The sequence below is a fragment of the Salmo salar genome, chromosome 16, assembly GCF_965601325.2.
Source record: "Salmo salar chromosome 16, fSalSal1, whole genome shotgun sequence".
Taxonomy (NCBI): domain Eukaryota; kingdom Metazoa; phylum Chordata; class Actinopteri; order Salmoniformes; family Salmonidae; genus Salmo; species Salmo salar.
Window position 1 is genome coordinate 67,913,767 of NC_138306.1, and position 18,143 is coordinate 67,931,909.

General features: G+C 43.2%; 1 protein-coding gene across 3 annotated transcripts; it reads right to left on the reverse strand.

Annotated features, from left to right (window-relative positions):
- Nucleotides 1-235: 235 nt before the first annotated feature.
- ralbb (v-ral simian leukemia viral oncogene homolog Bb (ras related)) lies at nt 236-6,359 on the reverse strand. 3 transcript variants are annotated; one of them, XM_014149903.3, is made up of 5 exons: nt 6,235-6,359; nt 4,796-4,977; nt 4,399-4,607; nt 2,929-3,106; nt 236-2,677 (listed from the first exon to the last, which is right to left on the reverse strand). In XM_014149903.3, the coding sequence occupies exons 2-5, from the start codon at nt 4,907-4,909 to the stop codon at nt 2,567-2,569; spliced, it is 612 nt and encodes a 203-aa protein (XP_014005378.1). In that variant the 5' UTR covers nt 4,910-4,977; nt 6,235-6,359; the 3' UTR covers nt 236-2,566. The 3 variants fall into 3 exon arrangements, with proteins under 3 accessions (XP_014005378.1, XP_014005381.1, NP_001134153.1); XM_014149906.3 differs by having other exon boundaries at nt 6,318-6,339; NM_001140681.3 differs by lacking the exon at nt 6,235-6,359 and having other exon boundaries at nt 2,429-2,677; nt 4,796-4,914.
- Between the last annotated feature and the right edge of the window lie 11,784 nt (nt 6,360-18,143).

Consider the following 18,143-nt stretch of genomic DNA (forward strand, 5'->3'; position numbering starts at 1 on the left):
TAGTCAAACCACACCAGCAACAAATAGTCCAGCACATGTGACAAGGCCGCAACTCCTTACCGCACTCTTTTCAAGCACATTTTGAACAGCACCTTTGACCTTGAATGACTGGCAACTGATAAGACAGACACTCAGGAGATGACAGACCCAGAAGTTGGACAGCAGGGTTGGGGTCAATTCCATTTAAATGTAGGATGTACAGGGGCTACTTTTAAATACTGAGCTGCACTGCGAATTCATTACAAAAGACAACTTTATTTGGCAACACAAAAACTGTTTGTATATAACCCATAATAAGTGTGCATACAAACAGTAATTTAGTTTAATGCTTCAGTTTGAAGTGTAGAATTAGAAAGGCAACACTGAAACGTTGACATTTGTGGAGAAAAAGTACAGTCGACAAAATGTGTTAACAAAAAAAAAAGTACCAGTCAAAAGTTGACACCTACTCATTTCAGGGTTTCTTTATTTTTACTACATTGTAGAATAATAGGGAAGACATCAAAATTATGAAATAACAGTAACCAAAAAAAAAAAAGCTGCATGGGGTAGTCACCTAGAACGCATTTCAATTAACAGGTGTGCCTTGTTTAAAGTTAATTTGTGGAATTTCCTTCCTTCTTAATGTATTTGAGCCAATCAGTTGTGTTGTGACAAGGTAGGGGTGGTATACAGAAGATAGCCCTATTTGGTAAAAGACCAAGTCCATATTATGGCAAGAACGGCTCAAATAAGCAAAGAGAAACAACAGTCCATCATTACTTTAAGACATGAAGGTCAGTCAATGTGGTAAATTAAGAACTTCGAAAGTATCTTCAAGTGTAGTCGCAAAAACAATCAAGCGCTATGATGAAACTGGCTCTCATGAGGACTGCCACAGGAAAAGAAGACTCAGTTACCTCTGCTGCAGAGGACAAGTTCATTAGAGTTACCAGACTCAGATTGCAGCCCAAATAAATAAAATAAAAGTTCAAATAACAGACATCTCAACATCAACTGTTCAGAGGAGACTGTGTGAATCAGGCCTTCATGGTCAAATTGCTGCAAAGAAACCACTACTAAAGGACACCAATAAGAAGAGATTTGCTTTGGCCAAGAAACACGAGCAATGGACATTAGACCGGTGGAAATCTGTCCTTTGAGATTTGAGGTTCCAACCGCCGTGTCTTTGTGAGACGCAGAGTAGGTGAACGGATGATCTCCACATATGTGGTTCCCACCGTGAAGCATGGAGGAAGTCGTGTGATGGTGACACTGTCTGATTTATTTAGAATTCAAGACACACTTACCCAGCATGGCTACCACAACATTCTGCTGCGATACACCATCCCATCTGGTTTGCGCTTAGTGGGACTATAATTTGTTTTTCAACAGGACAATGACCCAACACACCTCCAGGCTGTGTAATAACTATTAGACCAAGAAGGAGAGTGATGAGTGCTGCATCAGATGACCTGGCCTCCATAATCCCCCGACCTCAACTCAATTGAGATAGTTTGGGATAAGTTGGATCGCAGAGTGAAGGAAAAGCAGCCAACAAGTGCTCAGCATGTGGAAACTCCTTCAAGACTGTTGGAAAAGCATTCCAGGTGAAGATGGTTGAGAGAATGCCTAGAGTGTGCAAAGCTGTCATCAAGGCAAAGGGTGGCTACTTTGAAGAATCTAAAATATATTTGGATTTGTTTAACACTTTTTTGGTTACTACATGATTGAATGTGTCATTTCATAGTTTGTCTTCACTATTATTCTACAATGTAGAAAATAGTAAAAATAAAGATAAACCCTTGAATGAGTAGGTGTGTCCAAACTTTTGACTGGTACTACATATGATGTGGATATAGTACATGTTGGATTTTACATGTGGATAATATGTTGGATTATGAATACGGTGACTTAATTATCTGACCGATTTTCATGCAGTGGACCATAAATAAAAAAAGTTAAAAAATAGTGTAGTAGTGGAAGTAGGAATATAAAATTGATTGCAGTGCAAACAGTAAGACATCAAACAGCATAGCCAATTTCTCTTGGTGATGAGGCTACTTATTCCTACAAGTGAGTATTAAACCAAGGCCATATTTAAGTAGTGTGCGAGTGAGTGATTGTCTGCGATCATAACCTATATATTCACGATCAATGTTGAGGCACTTCATCTAAACAGTCCCCTCTGGACCCGTCCCCAACAGTGGCACAACGGATGGTTTGCATAACTAACATAGGTTAGTGATAAGGCCACCCCTCTGACTGCCACAATGTGAGAGGTATTGTATATGGATTTGATATGCGTGTGTTAAAGGCAGAAGGCTCAGTTCAGTGGGAAGGATCTGTAGATCTGGGTTGTGTTCAGTAGGCAAGAAACTGAAGAAAATGCTCCAAAAGGGAGACGTAATATATTGTCCAATAAGAAACGCAATCTTTTTTTGTTTGTTTTTTTTTCATTGCAAAAGGTTTCGAAACATTTTGCTACAGTATGTCCTAATGAACATGTCCCTGTCTAATGCCACTGTGCTGCGGAGGCTCTGGTCTGGTTTGGCTCTGTGTGTCTGACTGAAAGGTCTGGCCTAGATCAAAGCAGACAACATTTGAAAGCCTTCTTGATCTTGCCTTCTTTTCCACCCTTGTCCTTGCTCTCTGACATTTTCTTTTTTCGCACCTCCCTCATGAGATCAAAGAATACCTGAAAAGAATGGACAGTTATTATTTCAACCATATAGTTACATTGAAAGTTGTTTTACTGTTAAGGTTGTTTTTAAAATCATGCTTGCTTGTCGTTTCTGGTATCCCATGTGTTGAAACACATTCCTATAACCTAATTCCACCCCCCCCATCTAAAAATGTAGAACTCCTAAGAAAGAAATTACATGAAGGTGTATTGTTCCTAGTCCTACTGTAGCGAAGTGCACAGTATGTTTAAGTTTGGTTACATACCTTGTCAACGTTGGCTCGTGTCTTGGCTGAGGTCTCCACGTACTGCACCCCCCACTCCTCTGCCTTGGCCCTGACCTCGTCCAACGACACCTGCCTACGGTCCTCCAGATCCGACTTGTTCCCCACCACCAACAGAGGGATGGTATCGTTCTCTGCTTTCACCCGCATAATCTGCTCCCTAGGAAGACACATACAATACATTAGTCCTGATGAAGACCCAGTTGGATCTAAACACTGTCCTAAAAAAAAAAAAAAAACTTAACACTGGGGTGTAATTAGCAGGAGCAGATCAAATTAGGTGTCAAATGAAAGCTTAGGATATACTTTTTTTGATGGCATAAGTAAAGGCTTTGATTTCTGGATAAACAGATGGGGAAAGTATCAGAAATACATCAAAACACAATGTTGACGTAAAGACCCCTGCCAACTAATATGAACACATTTATTGCCTTGTGATTACGTTCCAGAAACACATGTCTTTAAGGTATTCACACCACTTAACTTACAGCCTGAATTGAACATTTATTACATTGAGATTTAATGTCACTGGCCTACACACAATACCCCCTAAATGTCAACGTGGAATTGTTTTCAGAAATTAACAAATTCATTAAAAGATGAAAAGCTGAAAAGTCTTGAATACTTATTGACTCAACCCCTTTGTTATGGCAAGTCTAAATAAGTTCAGGAGTAAACATGTGCTTAACAAGTCCCAAAATAATTTGCATGGACTCACTGTGTGCAATAGTGTTTAACAGGATTTTTGAATGACTACCTCATCTCTATACCCCACATATACAATTATCTGTAAGGTCCCTAAGTCAAGCAGTGAATTTCAAACACTGAATCAACCACAAAGGCCAGGGTGAATAGAAGGAAGCCTTTACAAAATACAAATATTCCAAAACATGCATTCTGTTTGCAACAAAGCACTAAAGTAATTCTGCAAAAAATGTGACAAAGCAATTCACTTTTTGTACTGAATACAAAGTGTCATATTTGGGGCAACTCCAATACAACACATTACTGAGTACCATTTTCAAGCATAGTGGTGGCTGCATCATGTTATGGGTATGCTTGTAACGTTAAGGGGTTTTTCAGGATAAAAAAAATATATATACATGGAATGGAGCTATGCACAGGCAAAAGCCTAGAGGAAAACCTGGTTCAGTCTGCTTTCCACCAAACACTGGGAGATGAATTCACCTTTTAGCAGGACAATAACTTAAAACACAAGGCCAAATCTACACTGGAGTTGTTATCAAGAAGACAGTGAATGTTCCTGAAGGGCTTAAAGTTTATATAAAGCACTAAATGTTTCTAACTAAATACATGTATATAGCCAGAATATTTCCAGGTTAGGTCATGTGGTCCTGGCCCTATATTGTACATGGGTAAGGCATAGCCTGTCATTGGTCAGTTGATCATGTGTTTGATGTACTATAAATCGGCCTATCAGAGTGGACGTACCGGAACTCTGAGGTGGCGGTGAACGACTCATGTTCGGTGATGGAGAAGACTAGCAGGAAGCCCTCTCCGCTCCGGAAGTAGTTGTCTCTGATGGCAGCATAGTCCTCCTGTCCAGCTGTGTCCAGGATGTCAATCTGGACCTCCTCTCCATCCAGCACCACCTTCTTCCTGTAGCTGTCTGCCTTGGTGGGCTCGTAATCCTCCACAAACTAGGAGTTAGGAAGGAGTGAGGGAATTATTTTATTTACAGAATCGTAAACTCTTTTCAATGGAAAAGCAGTATTGGAGGTTTGAGTGGTAGCTTGCCCAAGTCTTTCTTTAGCCTGGGCGTCCAGACCACATTCTACAAAGGGAGCAATGTACGGAGTCTGGTAAGGACTAGACTTATCGCTCTTACCTCGTCATACATGAACTGCAGAGTGAGGGCTGACTTCCCGACACCTCCACTTCCCACCATGATCACCTTGTGCAGCACCAGAGAGCTCTGGTTCTTACTCTTTCCGGTAGACATCTTTGGATTTGGACACTGTTTGCAGCTACTACACTAACGGAAACCGCCTCCACCAACACCAGAACTTCCTACAGTTGGACACAAACATGTAAATTAGCCTACAAAACTAAAACATTTAAGTTGCAAAAGTGTCCAGAGAAAGAAGGTAGGGTTTTGTATACATATGTACATATAATGTCAAAACAGATCCACATGGACCTAAAAGGTTGACAAAACAGCCAATCTCAAAATGGCAGCTGACTGAAACATAGGCTGACCCCTATAATTTCATTAATGAGGGCAGCAGTGGTGTGGCAGCCTTCTAGGGCAAAATTATGTAGGCCTAGCCTACTGCACTTTCAGTACACACCTTCACAGCCAATAGGTTGGGAAGCAAAGCAAACATGTGCCTAGCCAAGTACCTCCTCCACGGAGTTGAGTGCTGACAGCAGTTTTTAAATGAACCTCCGACTCGCTATGCAGTCGCTAAGTAAAAAAGTGTGTTTGTCCTCTGTTGAAGCGCGTCTTTCTTTTAACATTATTATGGAGTAGAGACATCCCAAGGACCCCAGATAGCAAGGACCATAGTCAAAATAATCTGAAGGAATGATATCAGTAGATCATGAAATGGATGTATAAATCAAGCATACCACAAGAAGCAGAAGAAAAAAAATAAGTGTGTGTGAGAACCTCCTGTGTCATCAACTGAATGAAGGCATCATGTCTAGTGTAGCTGCTGCAAAAGCTAACGAGGATCCAAATATGAATTATAAAAAAATTATATAAACAATGTATTGCTACAAAACCAGAGAAAACATTCCCACAATGTAATAGGCCTTATTGTCAGTTCCAAAACAGAAACTAAAAGCATAATAAAACATTGTTCTCAGGAACTATAAGACCATAAGTTCCCCATAGCCAAAAGTATTTTTAAAATAATGCAGCTAAACGCATGTCCCTTTTAAGTGCCCTAACTACTGCCCCAAAATCACATTCCAAAGATAAAACTGGGTGGACATGTCTCCCGTCTCCCCTAGTGAAAGTTGCACCCCTACCAAAATCCAAATAGATTTTTTTTTTTAATTGATTTGAGACTTCTGATACTTTCTTCCTGCTACTTTTCTAGACCCGCCACTTTCTCTCAAGGAGCAGCTCTCGATTGGATATATACAAATTAGAAAGCTGTGGTCAACCGAATATTGGATGAGAATCTGTCAATCAAAAGACGTTAGCGCAAACTTTGGTATGTTTGACCAATATAAGATATAAATCAAAACCCGCTTCTGATATCGATTTCCACTTGTACATACTTCTACAAAAGTGCATAGAGATAGCAAACGTCTCACCTCGTAATGAGTTGGGTGTATTTCTTGGCTGTTATCCGGTATACACCATGGGAACGCTAACGTAGAGGACAAATTTCACTTACCAGCCGCAAATGCGGATATTTTGACCACTCCCGGACGTCGTGTGAAAAAAACGTTTTATGAACAGGATGTGATGTCATTTGGAATTGTGCCATCAAAGACAGTACAATATGAACAAGATGGGCGAAGACTGCTTCTCCGATCACACTTGTAGGCGATGTCATGGCGACGTTGAATAACTGATGCCGAGGTAAAAACCAAATTATGGTGTCGGTGATCTTCACGTCGGAAAGTCGGAGCTCTAGAAAGAGGCCCGACTCCCGAGTTGGAAATCCGAGTAGGATGACTGTTCGAAAGGCATGCTGCATTTTTTTTAAAGACTGCATGTAAAAAAATATTAATATTTAGAAACTTGGCGCACACAATACATATGCATTTTTCCCTTTATAAATCAAACCGGCCCCGAAACTGTGCGCAGGTGAACTAGCATTAAAACTGCCTGAAAAACGCCCATCATTCAACTTTTATGTTGGCAATAATGCCTTTGTTTGCTGCATGCTTTTAATGTATGGAGTAGGGGAGACGGGATGGTAGTAACAATTTTCAGCTTTTCGTCAGTTTCTCAGAGATTGTTTATGGTAGTGTATTCGAAACTTGACACAAACAACCTACAGCTGTCCTTTACAAATTGGTGTGGTTATTATATATGTAAATCAAATTGCAAATGCATGGTGTTGTCTTAAATACAAGTAGTGAAGTGTTACAATTTACCCAATGGTCTAGGTTAGTAACAGTGCTTGGGATGAATTGTAACATAATAAAAAGTGCATAAATCATGACATGCGACTAATTATTAAACACCTTTACTGAGAACATGAGAGCAACATTGCCATGTTTAACATTTTGTATGGCAGAAATAATAAACTTAAATAATAAAATGTATTATTTTACCCTCTAAATGGTATTTCTCAACCATACAACAACTAGGCTAAACTAAACACCAACACCTGAATGTTTGTGGTGTGTGTCTGAGACTTTTTATGCTCTTCTTCCAGTGCCTGCTTGACGGTTGTATCCGTCAAAATCACAGTTTTTCCCCTCTTCCTACCCCTTGTAATTTTCCTGGGCCCTGCTTTTGGGAAGGGGCGTACATTGAGTTTATTGAGTTTATTTTATTTTTACAGGGACAGTGCACATTAATCAACGTTTCAGTAAAAGTGCCGGTTTTAGCCAGCCGGCTAATTTTCAACCGCAGTCCCTGGGCAGGTTATTAAAAACAATTACAATATAGACAATCATTGAACAGTGAGCACACGCAGAGTAACATAGGACAAGCAAGACATAGCATACAGACAGAGCAACATAGGACAAGCAAGATGTAGCATACAGACAGAGCAACATAGAACAAAAAGCAACAAGACAAAATCCATAAAAACAACAGTGTTTCCACACCTCACAAGCTACAGACAACAGACAACATGGAAAGCGGCAATACACAGCTAGGGATTATGTTCACAAGTCTGATTGACCTTTAGCCATGTCTTCATGCATTTTGTGAAAGTGTGATATGTGGTGCAGTTATGTGTGTCTGATGGCAGTGTGTTCCAGACATGGGAAGCTCTCACAGAGAAAGCAGTTTTACTGAAGGTGCTTTTCCTTAAGGGAACTATACAGTCACCTCTCATGGCAGACCTTGTGGATCTGCTGCCATATGTTTGGGTTTTCTGTTTAACAAAAATACTGAGTGGAGGGGGAGCTAGGCCATTTAGGATCTTGAATACAAGACATGCGTCGGTGTATTGCACAAGATTTTCCCAACTCAGGAGCTCATGCTTTCTGAGGATGTAACAGTGATGATGGCTATTGGGCTTTCTATCGAGCACTTTGAGAGCCTGTTTGTAGACAGACTGAATAGGTTTTAATGTTGTATAGCAAGCTTGGGTCCAACTAGTCAAGCAGTATGTTAAGTGGGGGAGTATCATCGATTTGAAATACAGTTTTGCTACCTCTGTGGTCAAACAATTTCGTATAAATCGGAAATTAGCTAGGTTGAATTTGGTTATTTGAATTACCTTTTTCACATGCTTTTTAAAAGAGAGGTTGGAATCAAGTATGATTCCAAGGTACTTAAAATCAGATACCACCTGGAGCTTCTCCCCTGACACATAGACATCTGGCTCAGTAGCATCTGTTGCCCTCTTTGTGAAGAACATGCAAACAGTTTTTTTCAGATTGAGATGCAAACACGAGTCACTGAGCCACTTTGTAACCTGGACCATTACAGTAGTGAGTTCTTGTGCAGCTTGTTGTTTGCTCTTTGCATGCACATATATCACTGTATCATCTGCATACATTTGAACTTCAGACCCAGTGCAGACGGAAGGCAGATCATTAATGTACAAGCTGAACAGGAGGGGCCCCAGTATTGACCCTTGGGGCACGCCCACATCATAGCTAAGAGTGGGCGACAGCTCATTGCTCACTCTGACACACTGAGTTCTGCCTTCAAGGTATGATTTCATCCATCTCACTATCAGCTTCCACGTCTGTATAGGACAAGAGATCATTCCAGTTAATTCCATTAATTGCTTTTTCAAAATAGTTTAATTCACTCTTAGGTATTCTTAGTTGATCCGGCTTTCTAACAGTAGAGAGCTTAAACCTGCTCTTAGACAACTTTCTGGCTATAAGTGTCAAATTATGATCAGATAGCCCAGTAACCATATTGAATGATTTAGTCACTCTCTCTGGTTTATTACTGAACACCAAATCAATCTGTGTTTTAGAGCAACAAGTCACCCTGGTTGGCCCTTTAACGAGCTGTGTAAGGTCAAAGGTATTAGTGATCCGTTTGAGGGTTTTCCTACAAGACTTGTCTTCATAATTAATATTAAAATCTCCCATTAAGATGACCTCCTTCCCAAAATCACATTCCCTAAGCATGTTATTAAACTGATCAAAAAACACACTTTTGGTGGAAGGTGGTCTATACATTCCAATAAGGGTAAAGGACATTTGGGGAGACAGTGTAACGTTCAGGCCAATACATTCTAGTTCATTATCACATGACCACTCAATTTGTTTACATCGGATATGTTCTTTAATGTAAATCATCAGACCCCCTCCTCTTCCTTCAATCCTGTCTCTCCTGAAAACATTGTAGCCAGGCACAATCAAAGCAGCACATGGAGAGTTTGTATGGAGCCATGTCTCTGAGAGGCAGAGGAAGTCAAGGTTGGAGTCTGTGAGTAGATGTTGAATTTGATCACTTTTTGGAATGACACTACGAATGTTCAAGTGCCCTCCTAGTAGTCCCTTGGGCTTAGCCCGTGGGTCCCAGATGACTCGAGAGTGATTGACACATTGAAAAAAGTTACATTTTCTGTGTTTTCTGACAGCTGGGTTTAGGCCGTTTTGTTTCGTTTTGATTAGGGGCAGTTCGGTAGCGGAATTAACAATCCCTCCCGCTTGCACTGGATGTGAGGAACTACTTAAAACAGCTTGCGTACCAGAAGCAAAGTCAGGGATCGCATATAGCGGCTTGGGTATGTTTGAAGAGTCCAAATCTATCCTGGAGCTGGGTGAATCGAGAGAAACCATGGGACGATAGCACTCACCCACTTCCACAGCGGCGATGATCTGTGGACGAGGCCATCCCCTGCTTTCCACTCCGGTGAGTATCGCTGGCTCGGTGATGTTAGGCCCAGGATTAAGTTGCACATCCCCGGAGAGCAGCAGGGATTCAACTGGATTGAAATCAGAAGGGTAACAAGGTGTTTCCCAGCCACAGCCTGATACATGTGGGGAGTTGCCCTGTGAGGTGACTGGAGAGGTGGCCTGGAAGGCAGTTAGAGAGGTGGCCTGGAAGACAGTTGGAGAGGTGGCCTGCAAGGCAGCTGGAGAGGTGGCCTGGAAGGCAGCTGGAGAGTTGGCCTGGAAGGCAGCTGGAGAGGTGGCCTGGAAGGCAGCTGTAGAGGTGGCCTGGATAGCTGTGGGCACTGTGGGCAAATTGGCCTGAGGGGTGTCTGAAGAGCTGACCTGGGAGGCAGCTGGCAAGACCAGTGTGTCAGCTGGAGCAGGACGATCAGTGATAAGTGTGGGTGCAAAGTCACATTCCTGAAATATATCAGGGTTGTATGGCCAAATGCCAGTGCACCTGAACCCAGCCAGTACATTGGTGGTTGTTGTGGCACCTGTTTTGACAAGGCCTGGAATGTCATATATGGTCAGTTGGAGAGCTGGCCTGGAAAGCAGTTGGAGAGATGAACTGGAAGGCAGCTGGAGAGGTGGCCTGGATAGCTGTGGGCACAGTGGGCAAATTGGCCTGAGTGGTGTCTGAAGAGCTGACCTGGGAGGCAGCTGGCAAAACCAGTGTATCAGCTGGAGCAGGACGATCAGTGACAAGTGAGGGTGCAAAGTCACATTCCTGAAATAGTCACATTCCTGAAATATATCAGGGTTGTATGGCCAAATTCCAGTGCATCTGAACCCAGCCAGTACATTGGTGGTTGTTGTGGCACCTGTTTTGACAAGGCCTGGAATGTCATATATGGTCAGTTGGAGAGCTGGCCTGGAAGACAGTTGGAGAGATGAACTGGAAGGCAGTTGGAGAGATGGCCTGGCAGTCAGCTTGAGAGGTGGCCTGGGAGGCAGCTGGAGAGATGGCCTGGGAGGCATCTGGAGAGGTGGCCTGGAAAGCAGTTGGAGAGATGAACTGGAAAGCAGTTGGAGAGATGAACTGGAAAGCAGCTGGAGAGGTGGCCTGGGAGGCAGCTGGAGAGGTGGCCTGGGAGGCAGCTGGAGAGGTGGCCTGAGAGGTCTCTGAAGAGGTGACCTGGGAGGCAGCTGGCAAGACCAACTTGTCAGCTGGAGCAGTTCGATCAGTGACAAGTGAGGGTGCAAAGTCACATTCCTGAAATATATCAGGGTTGTATGGCCAAATGCCAGTGCACCTGAACCCAGCCAGTACATTGGTGGGTGTTGTGGCACCTGTTTTGACAAGGCCTGGAATGTCATATATAGTCAGTAGGAGAGCTGGCCTGGAAAGCAGTTGGAGAGATGAACTGGAAGGCAGTTGGAGAGGTGGCCTGGCAGTCAGCTGGAGAGGTAGCCTGGGAGGAAGCTGGAGAGGTGGCCTGGCAGTCAGCTGGAGAGGTAGCCTGGGAGGAAGCTGGAGAGGTGGCCTGGCAGTCAGCTGGAGAGGTAGCCTGGGAGGAAGCTGGAGAGGTGGCCTAGAAAGCAGGTGGAGAGGTGGCCTGGGAGGCAGGTGGAGAGGTGGCCTGGGAGGCAGCTGGAGAGGTGGCCTGGGAGGCAGCTGGAGAGATGAACTGGAAGGCAGCTGGAGAGGTGGCCTGGAAGGCAGTGGGAGAGGTGGCCTGGATAGCTGTGGGCACAGGGGCAAATTGGGCTGAGTGGTGTCTGAAGAGGTCACCTGGGAGGCAGCTGGCAAAACCAGTGTGTCAGCTGGAGCAGGACGATCAGTGATAAGGGAGGGTGCAAAGTCACATTCCTGAAATAGTCACATTCCTGAAATATATCAGGGTTGTTTGGCCAAATGCCAGTGCACCTGAACCCAGCCAGTACATTGGTGGGTGTAGTGGTGGCACCTGTTTTGACAAGGCCTGGAATGTCACATATGGTCAGTTGGAGAGATGGCCTGGAAGGCAGTTCGAGAGGTGGCCTGGAAGACAGTTGGAGAAGTGGCTTTGGAGGCAGCTGGGGAGATGAACTGGAAGGCAGTTGGAGAGGTGGCCTGGGAGGCAGCTGGAGAGGTGGCCAGGGAGGCAGTTGGAGAGGTGGCCAGGAAGGCAGTTGGAGAGATGGCCTGGAAGGCAGTTGGAGAGGTGGCCTGGAAGGAAGTTGGAGAGATGGCCTGGAAGGCAGCTGGAGAGGTGGCCTGGAAGGCAGCTGAAGAAGTGGCTTTGGAGGCAGCAGTTGTGAGATGGCCTGGAAGGCAGTTGTAGGTGGCCTGGAAGGCAGTTGGAGAGAAGGCCTGGAAGTCAGCTGGAGAGGTGGCCTGGGAGGCAGCTGGAGAGCTGGCCTAGGAGGCAGCTGGAGATGTGGCCTGGAAGGCAGCTGAAGAAGTGGCTTTGGAGGCAGCAGTTGTGAGATGGCCTGGAAGGCAGTTGTAGGTGGCCTGGAAGGCAGTTGGAGAGATGGCCTGGAAGTCAGCTGGAGAGGTGGCCTGGGAGGCAGCTGGAGAGGTGGCCTAGGAGGCAGCTGGAGAGGTGGCCTGGGAGGCAGTTGGAGAGGTGGCCTGGGAGGCAGTTGGAGAGGTAGCCTGGAGGCAGTTGGAGAGGTGGCCTGGAAGGCAGCTGGAGAGGTGGCCTGGAAGGCAGTTGGAGAGGTAGCCTGGAAGGCAGTTGGAGAGGTGGCCTGGAAGGCAGTTGGAGAGGTGGCCTGGGAGGCAGTTGGAGAGGTGGCCTGGAAGGCAGCTGGAGTGGTGGTCTTGATAGCTGTGGGCACAATGGCCTGAGCGGTGTCTGTAGAGGTGACCTGGGAGGCAGCTGACAAGACCAGTGTGTCAGCTGGAGCAGGGGTCATGGTCTTTCCGGGCTTCATCCTCAAACAGTCATCACTGGCTGAGTTCACCATTTTCTTCAATGGCCCGTACACGCTCCTGTCCAGTAGCTTCCTTCTCTCTTTGTAGCATCTGTACAGAGTGACATGACATATGCCGTACAACTTTGATCTGATTGACTTCCCCTGCTCTGCTACATGATCTGCTACATCCTTTTTCAAACTGTGGAGAGGTACTCCACTGTCTGTCTTTCTTTTTCATGACCTTGTCATGGTGAAAGTATAAGAAAACATGTACCAAAAACATTATGTTTTACTCAGGGTTCGGTGTAAGATTTCCTCACAAGTTGTTACAACTAGGGCCTCCCAAGTGGCACCACTACAGATCCGGGTTCGAACCCGGGCTGTGTCGCAGTCGGCCACGACCGGGAGACCCATGAAGTGACGCACAATTGGCCCAGCGTTGTCCGGGTTACGGAAGGGTTTGGCTGGCCGGGATGTCCCTATCCCATCGCACTCTAGTGAATCCTGTGGCGGGCCGGGCGCATGCACGCTGACATGGTCGCCAATTGTAAGGTGTTTCCTCTGACACATTGGTGTGGCTTGGCAGGGTCGACGCATGGCTCTCAACCTTCGCCTCTCCCGAGTCTCTACGGGAGTTGCAGTGATGGGACAAGACTGTAACTACCAATTGGATATCACGAAATTGGGGAGAAAAAAAATCTAAAATAAAATCCTGACCCATGCCGACATTAGCTAGCTTCCATTGCTAACATGCATTAAATATCTCTACATAGACTGCTTATAAACCAGATATAAGTTTGGTGAATAAAACTACAAAGCAGTTGATGCCATCAGAAAAAACAAATGTGTCAAAATAATGACTTTCTTTCCTCAAAATCATATTTCTGTCGATGGAATCTAAAGAATTTATCACAGGGACTTGCTTTTTCACATGAGGGTTCAGGACTAAACTGAGCATGTACATAGGGAATCAGATGATTCTACCTTGCTCCTGATTGGAGTTTCCATTGTTACACTTTCCAGTGTTACAACCATCTCCGGTCTTCCCTACCACAGTATGAGTCATAATACCCATAACATCTAGCGGTCAAACAGGGAAATGGTTCCAATAGTTTTTCCAATGTTAATTTTTCCCATAGGGGATTTTAGATACAGTTCAAATAAGGGCTGTGTTTTGTGTAGGCTTACCCTGGCATGATATTTTGAAAACAAATCTCTCTTGGACAAGGACTTTTATCAATATTTTTGCCTGTATTTACCCACCAAAAATGAAATGTTAATTAGCTGCTAATGTGGCTATCATAAAGAACTACAAATGCCATGATGATCTGGACGAGACTACCGAATCGAGGCAAAGGTAAGAATCTCTGGATTAACAATCTAATGTAGTTAGCTAAATGTAGTAATTAATAAATTGGCTAAATCTCTTTAAATTGACAATTCTGTGAACTGTCTTGTGCAAGTTTTAAATTGACACAATACATGTTAGCAAAGGTGTCAGCTAGAGATAACGTGCAGGACCTTGCAGGGATTTGTAGTCTTGCATGTCTACGTTGATGCTAATTAGCATTTTCGAATCTGAGAGTAAATAGAGACGAATATATTGATAAAAGTCACCTTATCCGAGAGAGAGTTACATGGTTATCAAAACGTCACGCCAGGATAAGCCTACACGAAACACAGCCCTTATTTTAAATGATTCTAAAATCCCCTATGGGAAAAATGAATGGTGGAAAAACGATTGGAATAATTTCCCTCTTGACCACTAGGTTTTATGGGTATTATGACACCTCCACTGTGGGGCTCTATAAAGCTTGCCAGCTTGTAGTCCTAAAACCCAGAAATTAGTTAACTATGGGGTTTGTTCAGCCATCCCTGGGAAAAGATAAATGAGGAAAGACCCTACACCCAAACAAGGGCACTGCGTTCATCCACCTCTGGCCTGCTGGCCCCCCTACCTCTGAGGAAGCACAGTTCCCGCTCAGCCCAGTCAAAACTGTTCGCTGCTCTGGCACCCCAATGGTGGAACAAGCTCCCTCACGACACCAGGACAGCGGAGTCAATCACCACCTTCCGGAGACACCTGAAACCCCACCTCTTTAAGGAATACCTAGGATAGGATAAAGTAATCCTTCTAACCCCCCCCCCCCCCCCCCCTTAAAAGATTTAGATGCACTATTGTAAAGTGGTTGTTCCACTGGATATCATAAGGTGAATGCACCAATTTGTAAGTCGCTCTGGATAAGAGCGTCTGCTAAATGACTTAAATGTAAATGTAATGTAAATGAAAGAACAGGGTTTTGGAATAAATTATGAAAATAGGGTCTGATGTTAACCTCTATGTGATCGGTGTACCCCCCCCCCCCCCCCCCCCACAGGATGGTTGAGCTAATGTGTGCTAATGTGATTAGCATGACATTGTAAGTAACAGTGAAAGAATACCATGCTATTGTTTGAGGAGAATGCACAGTTATGTACTTGAAAATGTATCAATAAACCAATTAGGCACATTTGGGCAGACTTGATACAACATTTTGAACAGTAATGCAATGGTTCATTGGATCAGTATAAAACTTTGCACATACACTACTGCCATCTAGTGGCCAAAATCTAAATTGCCCCAAAACTGCGATAATACATTGTGGCCTTTCTCTGGCATTTCAAAATATTGTTTTAAAAACTAACAAAATAACATGTATTTTTCTTTGTGTTATCTTTTACCAAATCTAATGTGTTATATTCTCCTACAGTACTTTCACATTTCCACAAACTTCAAAGTGTTTCCTTTTAAATGGTATCAAGAATATGCGTATCCTTGCTTCAGGTCCTGAGCTACAGGCAGTTAGATTTGGGTATGTCATTTTAGGCGAAAATTGGAAAAAAGGGTCCGATCCTTAACACAAATTTAGGAGATCTTACTCGTTTTGTTCTATGATATAATAGCGGTTAACATGACCATTATGAATTATGAAGCCTTTATGTGCTTAATGTGCTTTTTTTATAACATCAATTCTTCAAAAAGTGAAGTTAGCTGATGAAGATTATTTCATAGAACAAAACGTATAAGATCTCATAAGCCTGTGTCCGCCACAGACCTTGTTTTCAGGGTTTATCCAAAAACCATACGAAGACACCATTCATTTTCCTCATAGGTTTTGTCCAACAAACCATGGCAGAGTTAGTGACTACAAAAGGACTCCATTAGGCTACTATTTCTCTCTATTGCAATCAGGCCAGGGCAGTCTGTAAAGGAAATAGCAATGGCGAACGTGATCAAATGTCTCTGGAGGTGTTGGCAGAATGTTTTAAACTTTTACAGTGACATTTGCTGTATCTGACCGCTTCTAAAAGAAAAAAAAAACAATTGCAAATTGTTGTGGACCTGTAAACAAATCGTTTGAATTCAAACAAGTTTTGCATTTACTTTTTCCCCAAACCTAAATATGCTGCACTGCCCGCAAATTCTGAAACGTTGTCTAGCAGCTCGACAAAATGTAAAACCTAGTAGCCCTATTTACAGTGGTATCCTACACTCTTCAAAACAAAAGATCAACTGTCTGTTCATCTGTTGAATTCTACTGTAGGCTATATTATAAACCACGCTCCCTTTTGAATGCATAGAGCAAAATACTTGAAATAATAGCCTACCTAATAGGCCCAATTAAATGAGAGATGCGCATGGTAATTTGTTGTAGGTTAAAACATATTCTGTAATATGAACCTATCATGGCCAGGAAAGGTGGGGAGGAATTTATTCTGCATGACAATATGTATTATGTATTATATTTATAAATTAAATGTTGTTTACTTGAGGCATTTGAAATTACAGTAGGGTATTCACATATACAGCCTAAAAACACGTAAATGGAAAAGGATTTGTTCTACCATTAAACTGCGCTTCCGAATCGGATCGCATGGAGTAAAATTGGCTACTTGAAATCTAATTACTACGATAAAGTGGGTCCACGTTGTAGGCGAAGGGGGAACGTCCCTCCCACATTCTGAAATTGCATTTTTGTCCACCCGGTTTTATCATTGGAATGTAATACCAAATGAAGATAGTGTGCTTTAGGACCATGCGGACGCCTCAGAGGGGTCGGTAGGCTGTTTGGAGTGTTAATCAGACAGCCTATGGGGTACTTTTATTTTATTTATTTCACCTTTATTTAACCAGGTAGGCAAGTTGAGAACAAGTTCTCATTTACAACTGTGACCTGGCCAAGATAAAGGAAAGCAGTTCGATACATACAACACACGGCACATGGAGTAAAACAAACATACAGTCAATAATACAGTAGAAAAATAAGTCTATATACAATGTGAGCAAATGAGGTGAGATAAGGGAGGTAAAGGCAATAAATAGGCCATGGTGCGAAGTAAATACAATATAGCAATTAAAACACTGGAATGGTAGATTTGACAGTAGATGAGTGTGCAAAGTAGAAATACTGGGGTGCAAAGGAGCAAAATAAATAAATAAATACAGTAGGGGAAGAGGTAGTTGTTTGGGCTATTTATAGATGGGCTATGTACAGGTGCAGTGATCCGTGAGCTGCTCTGACAGCTGGTGCTTAAAGCTAGTGAGGGAGATAAGTGTTTCCAGTTTCAGAGATTTTTGTAGTTCGTTCCAGTCATTGGCAGCAGAGAACATGAAGGAGAGGCGGCCAAAGGAGGAATTGGCTTTGGGGGTGACAAGTGAAATATACCTGCTGGAACGCGTGCTACAGGTGGGTGCAGCTATGGTGACCAGCGAGCAGAATACTTCGTGACTATGAAACCGTCACAGTCAGAAAAGGTGAGGCATTTATTCTGCAATCATCATACGAAATATCTATTTTTAGAATGCAAAGTTGCAGAAAAATGGATCTTCACTCTTCTCACTAACAGCAAATAACTGAATCATATATATTATATTATTTGTTTTGTTTGTTATGAAGGTAGCACGTCATCATATCCCCCATTTGCTCGAAATACTCCGCTGCTTGCTTGCTTGCAATGCAATACTTCATCCAACCACTAGAAACTGTGCGTACGCATGGTCTAACTTTGCGAAAGCTAAGAACATTCGCAGGTAAAGTTCAGTTTTTTTTTTTAAATGGCGCACGCATGTTTTTGGGTAGCCTATATATTTGGTATGTAGGTCTACGCAACGTTTATAAATGAGGCCTCATGGGTAATTGCAATTAACTACAGGTGGAAACAGAATCCAAAAGTGTTTCTGCCCTCCAGGACTGGAATTGCACAGACTTGCATTTGACAAATACATCGCTATAAGTCTGTAGGCCTGACAATTAGAAACGGTGAAAACGTTTTCATTTATCACACCTAATTATCTAAAGTAGCCT

What these genes read in the sequence shown, in the direction of transcription:
- ralbb (XM_014149903.3), bottom strand. Translation starts at nt 4,909, where the DNA reads ATGTCTACCGGAAAGAGTAAGAACCAGAGCTCTCTGGTGCTGCACAAG. An exon ending in TGCAGTTCATGTATGACGAG is followed by an intron (nt 4,608 to 4,795) that starts GTAAGAGCGATA and finishes CCTAACTCCTAG; the next exon opens with TTTGTGGAGGATTACGAGCC. An exon ending in CACGAGCCAACGTTGACAAG is followed by an intron (nt 2,678 to 2,928) that starts GTATGTAACCAA and finishes CATTCTTTTCAG; the next exon opens with GTATTCTTTGATCTCATGAG.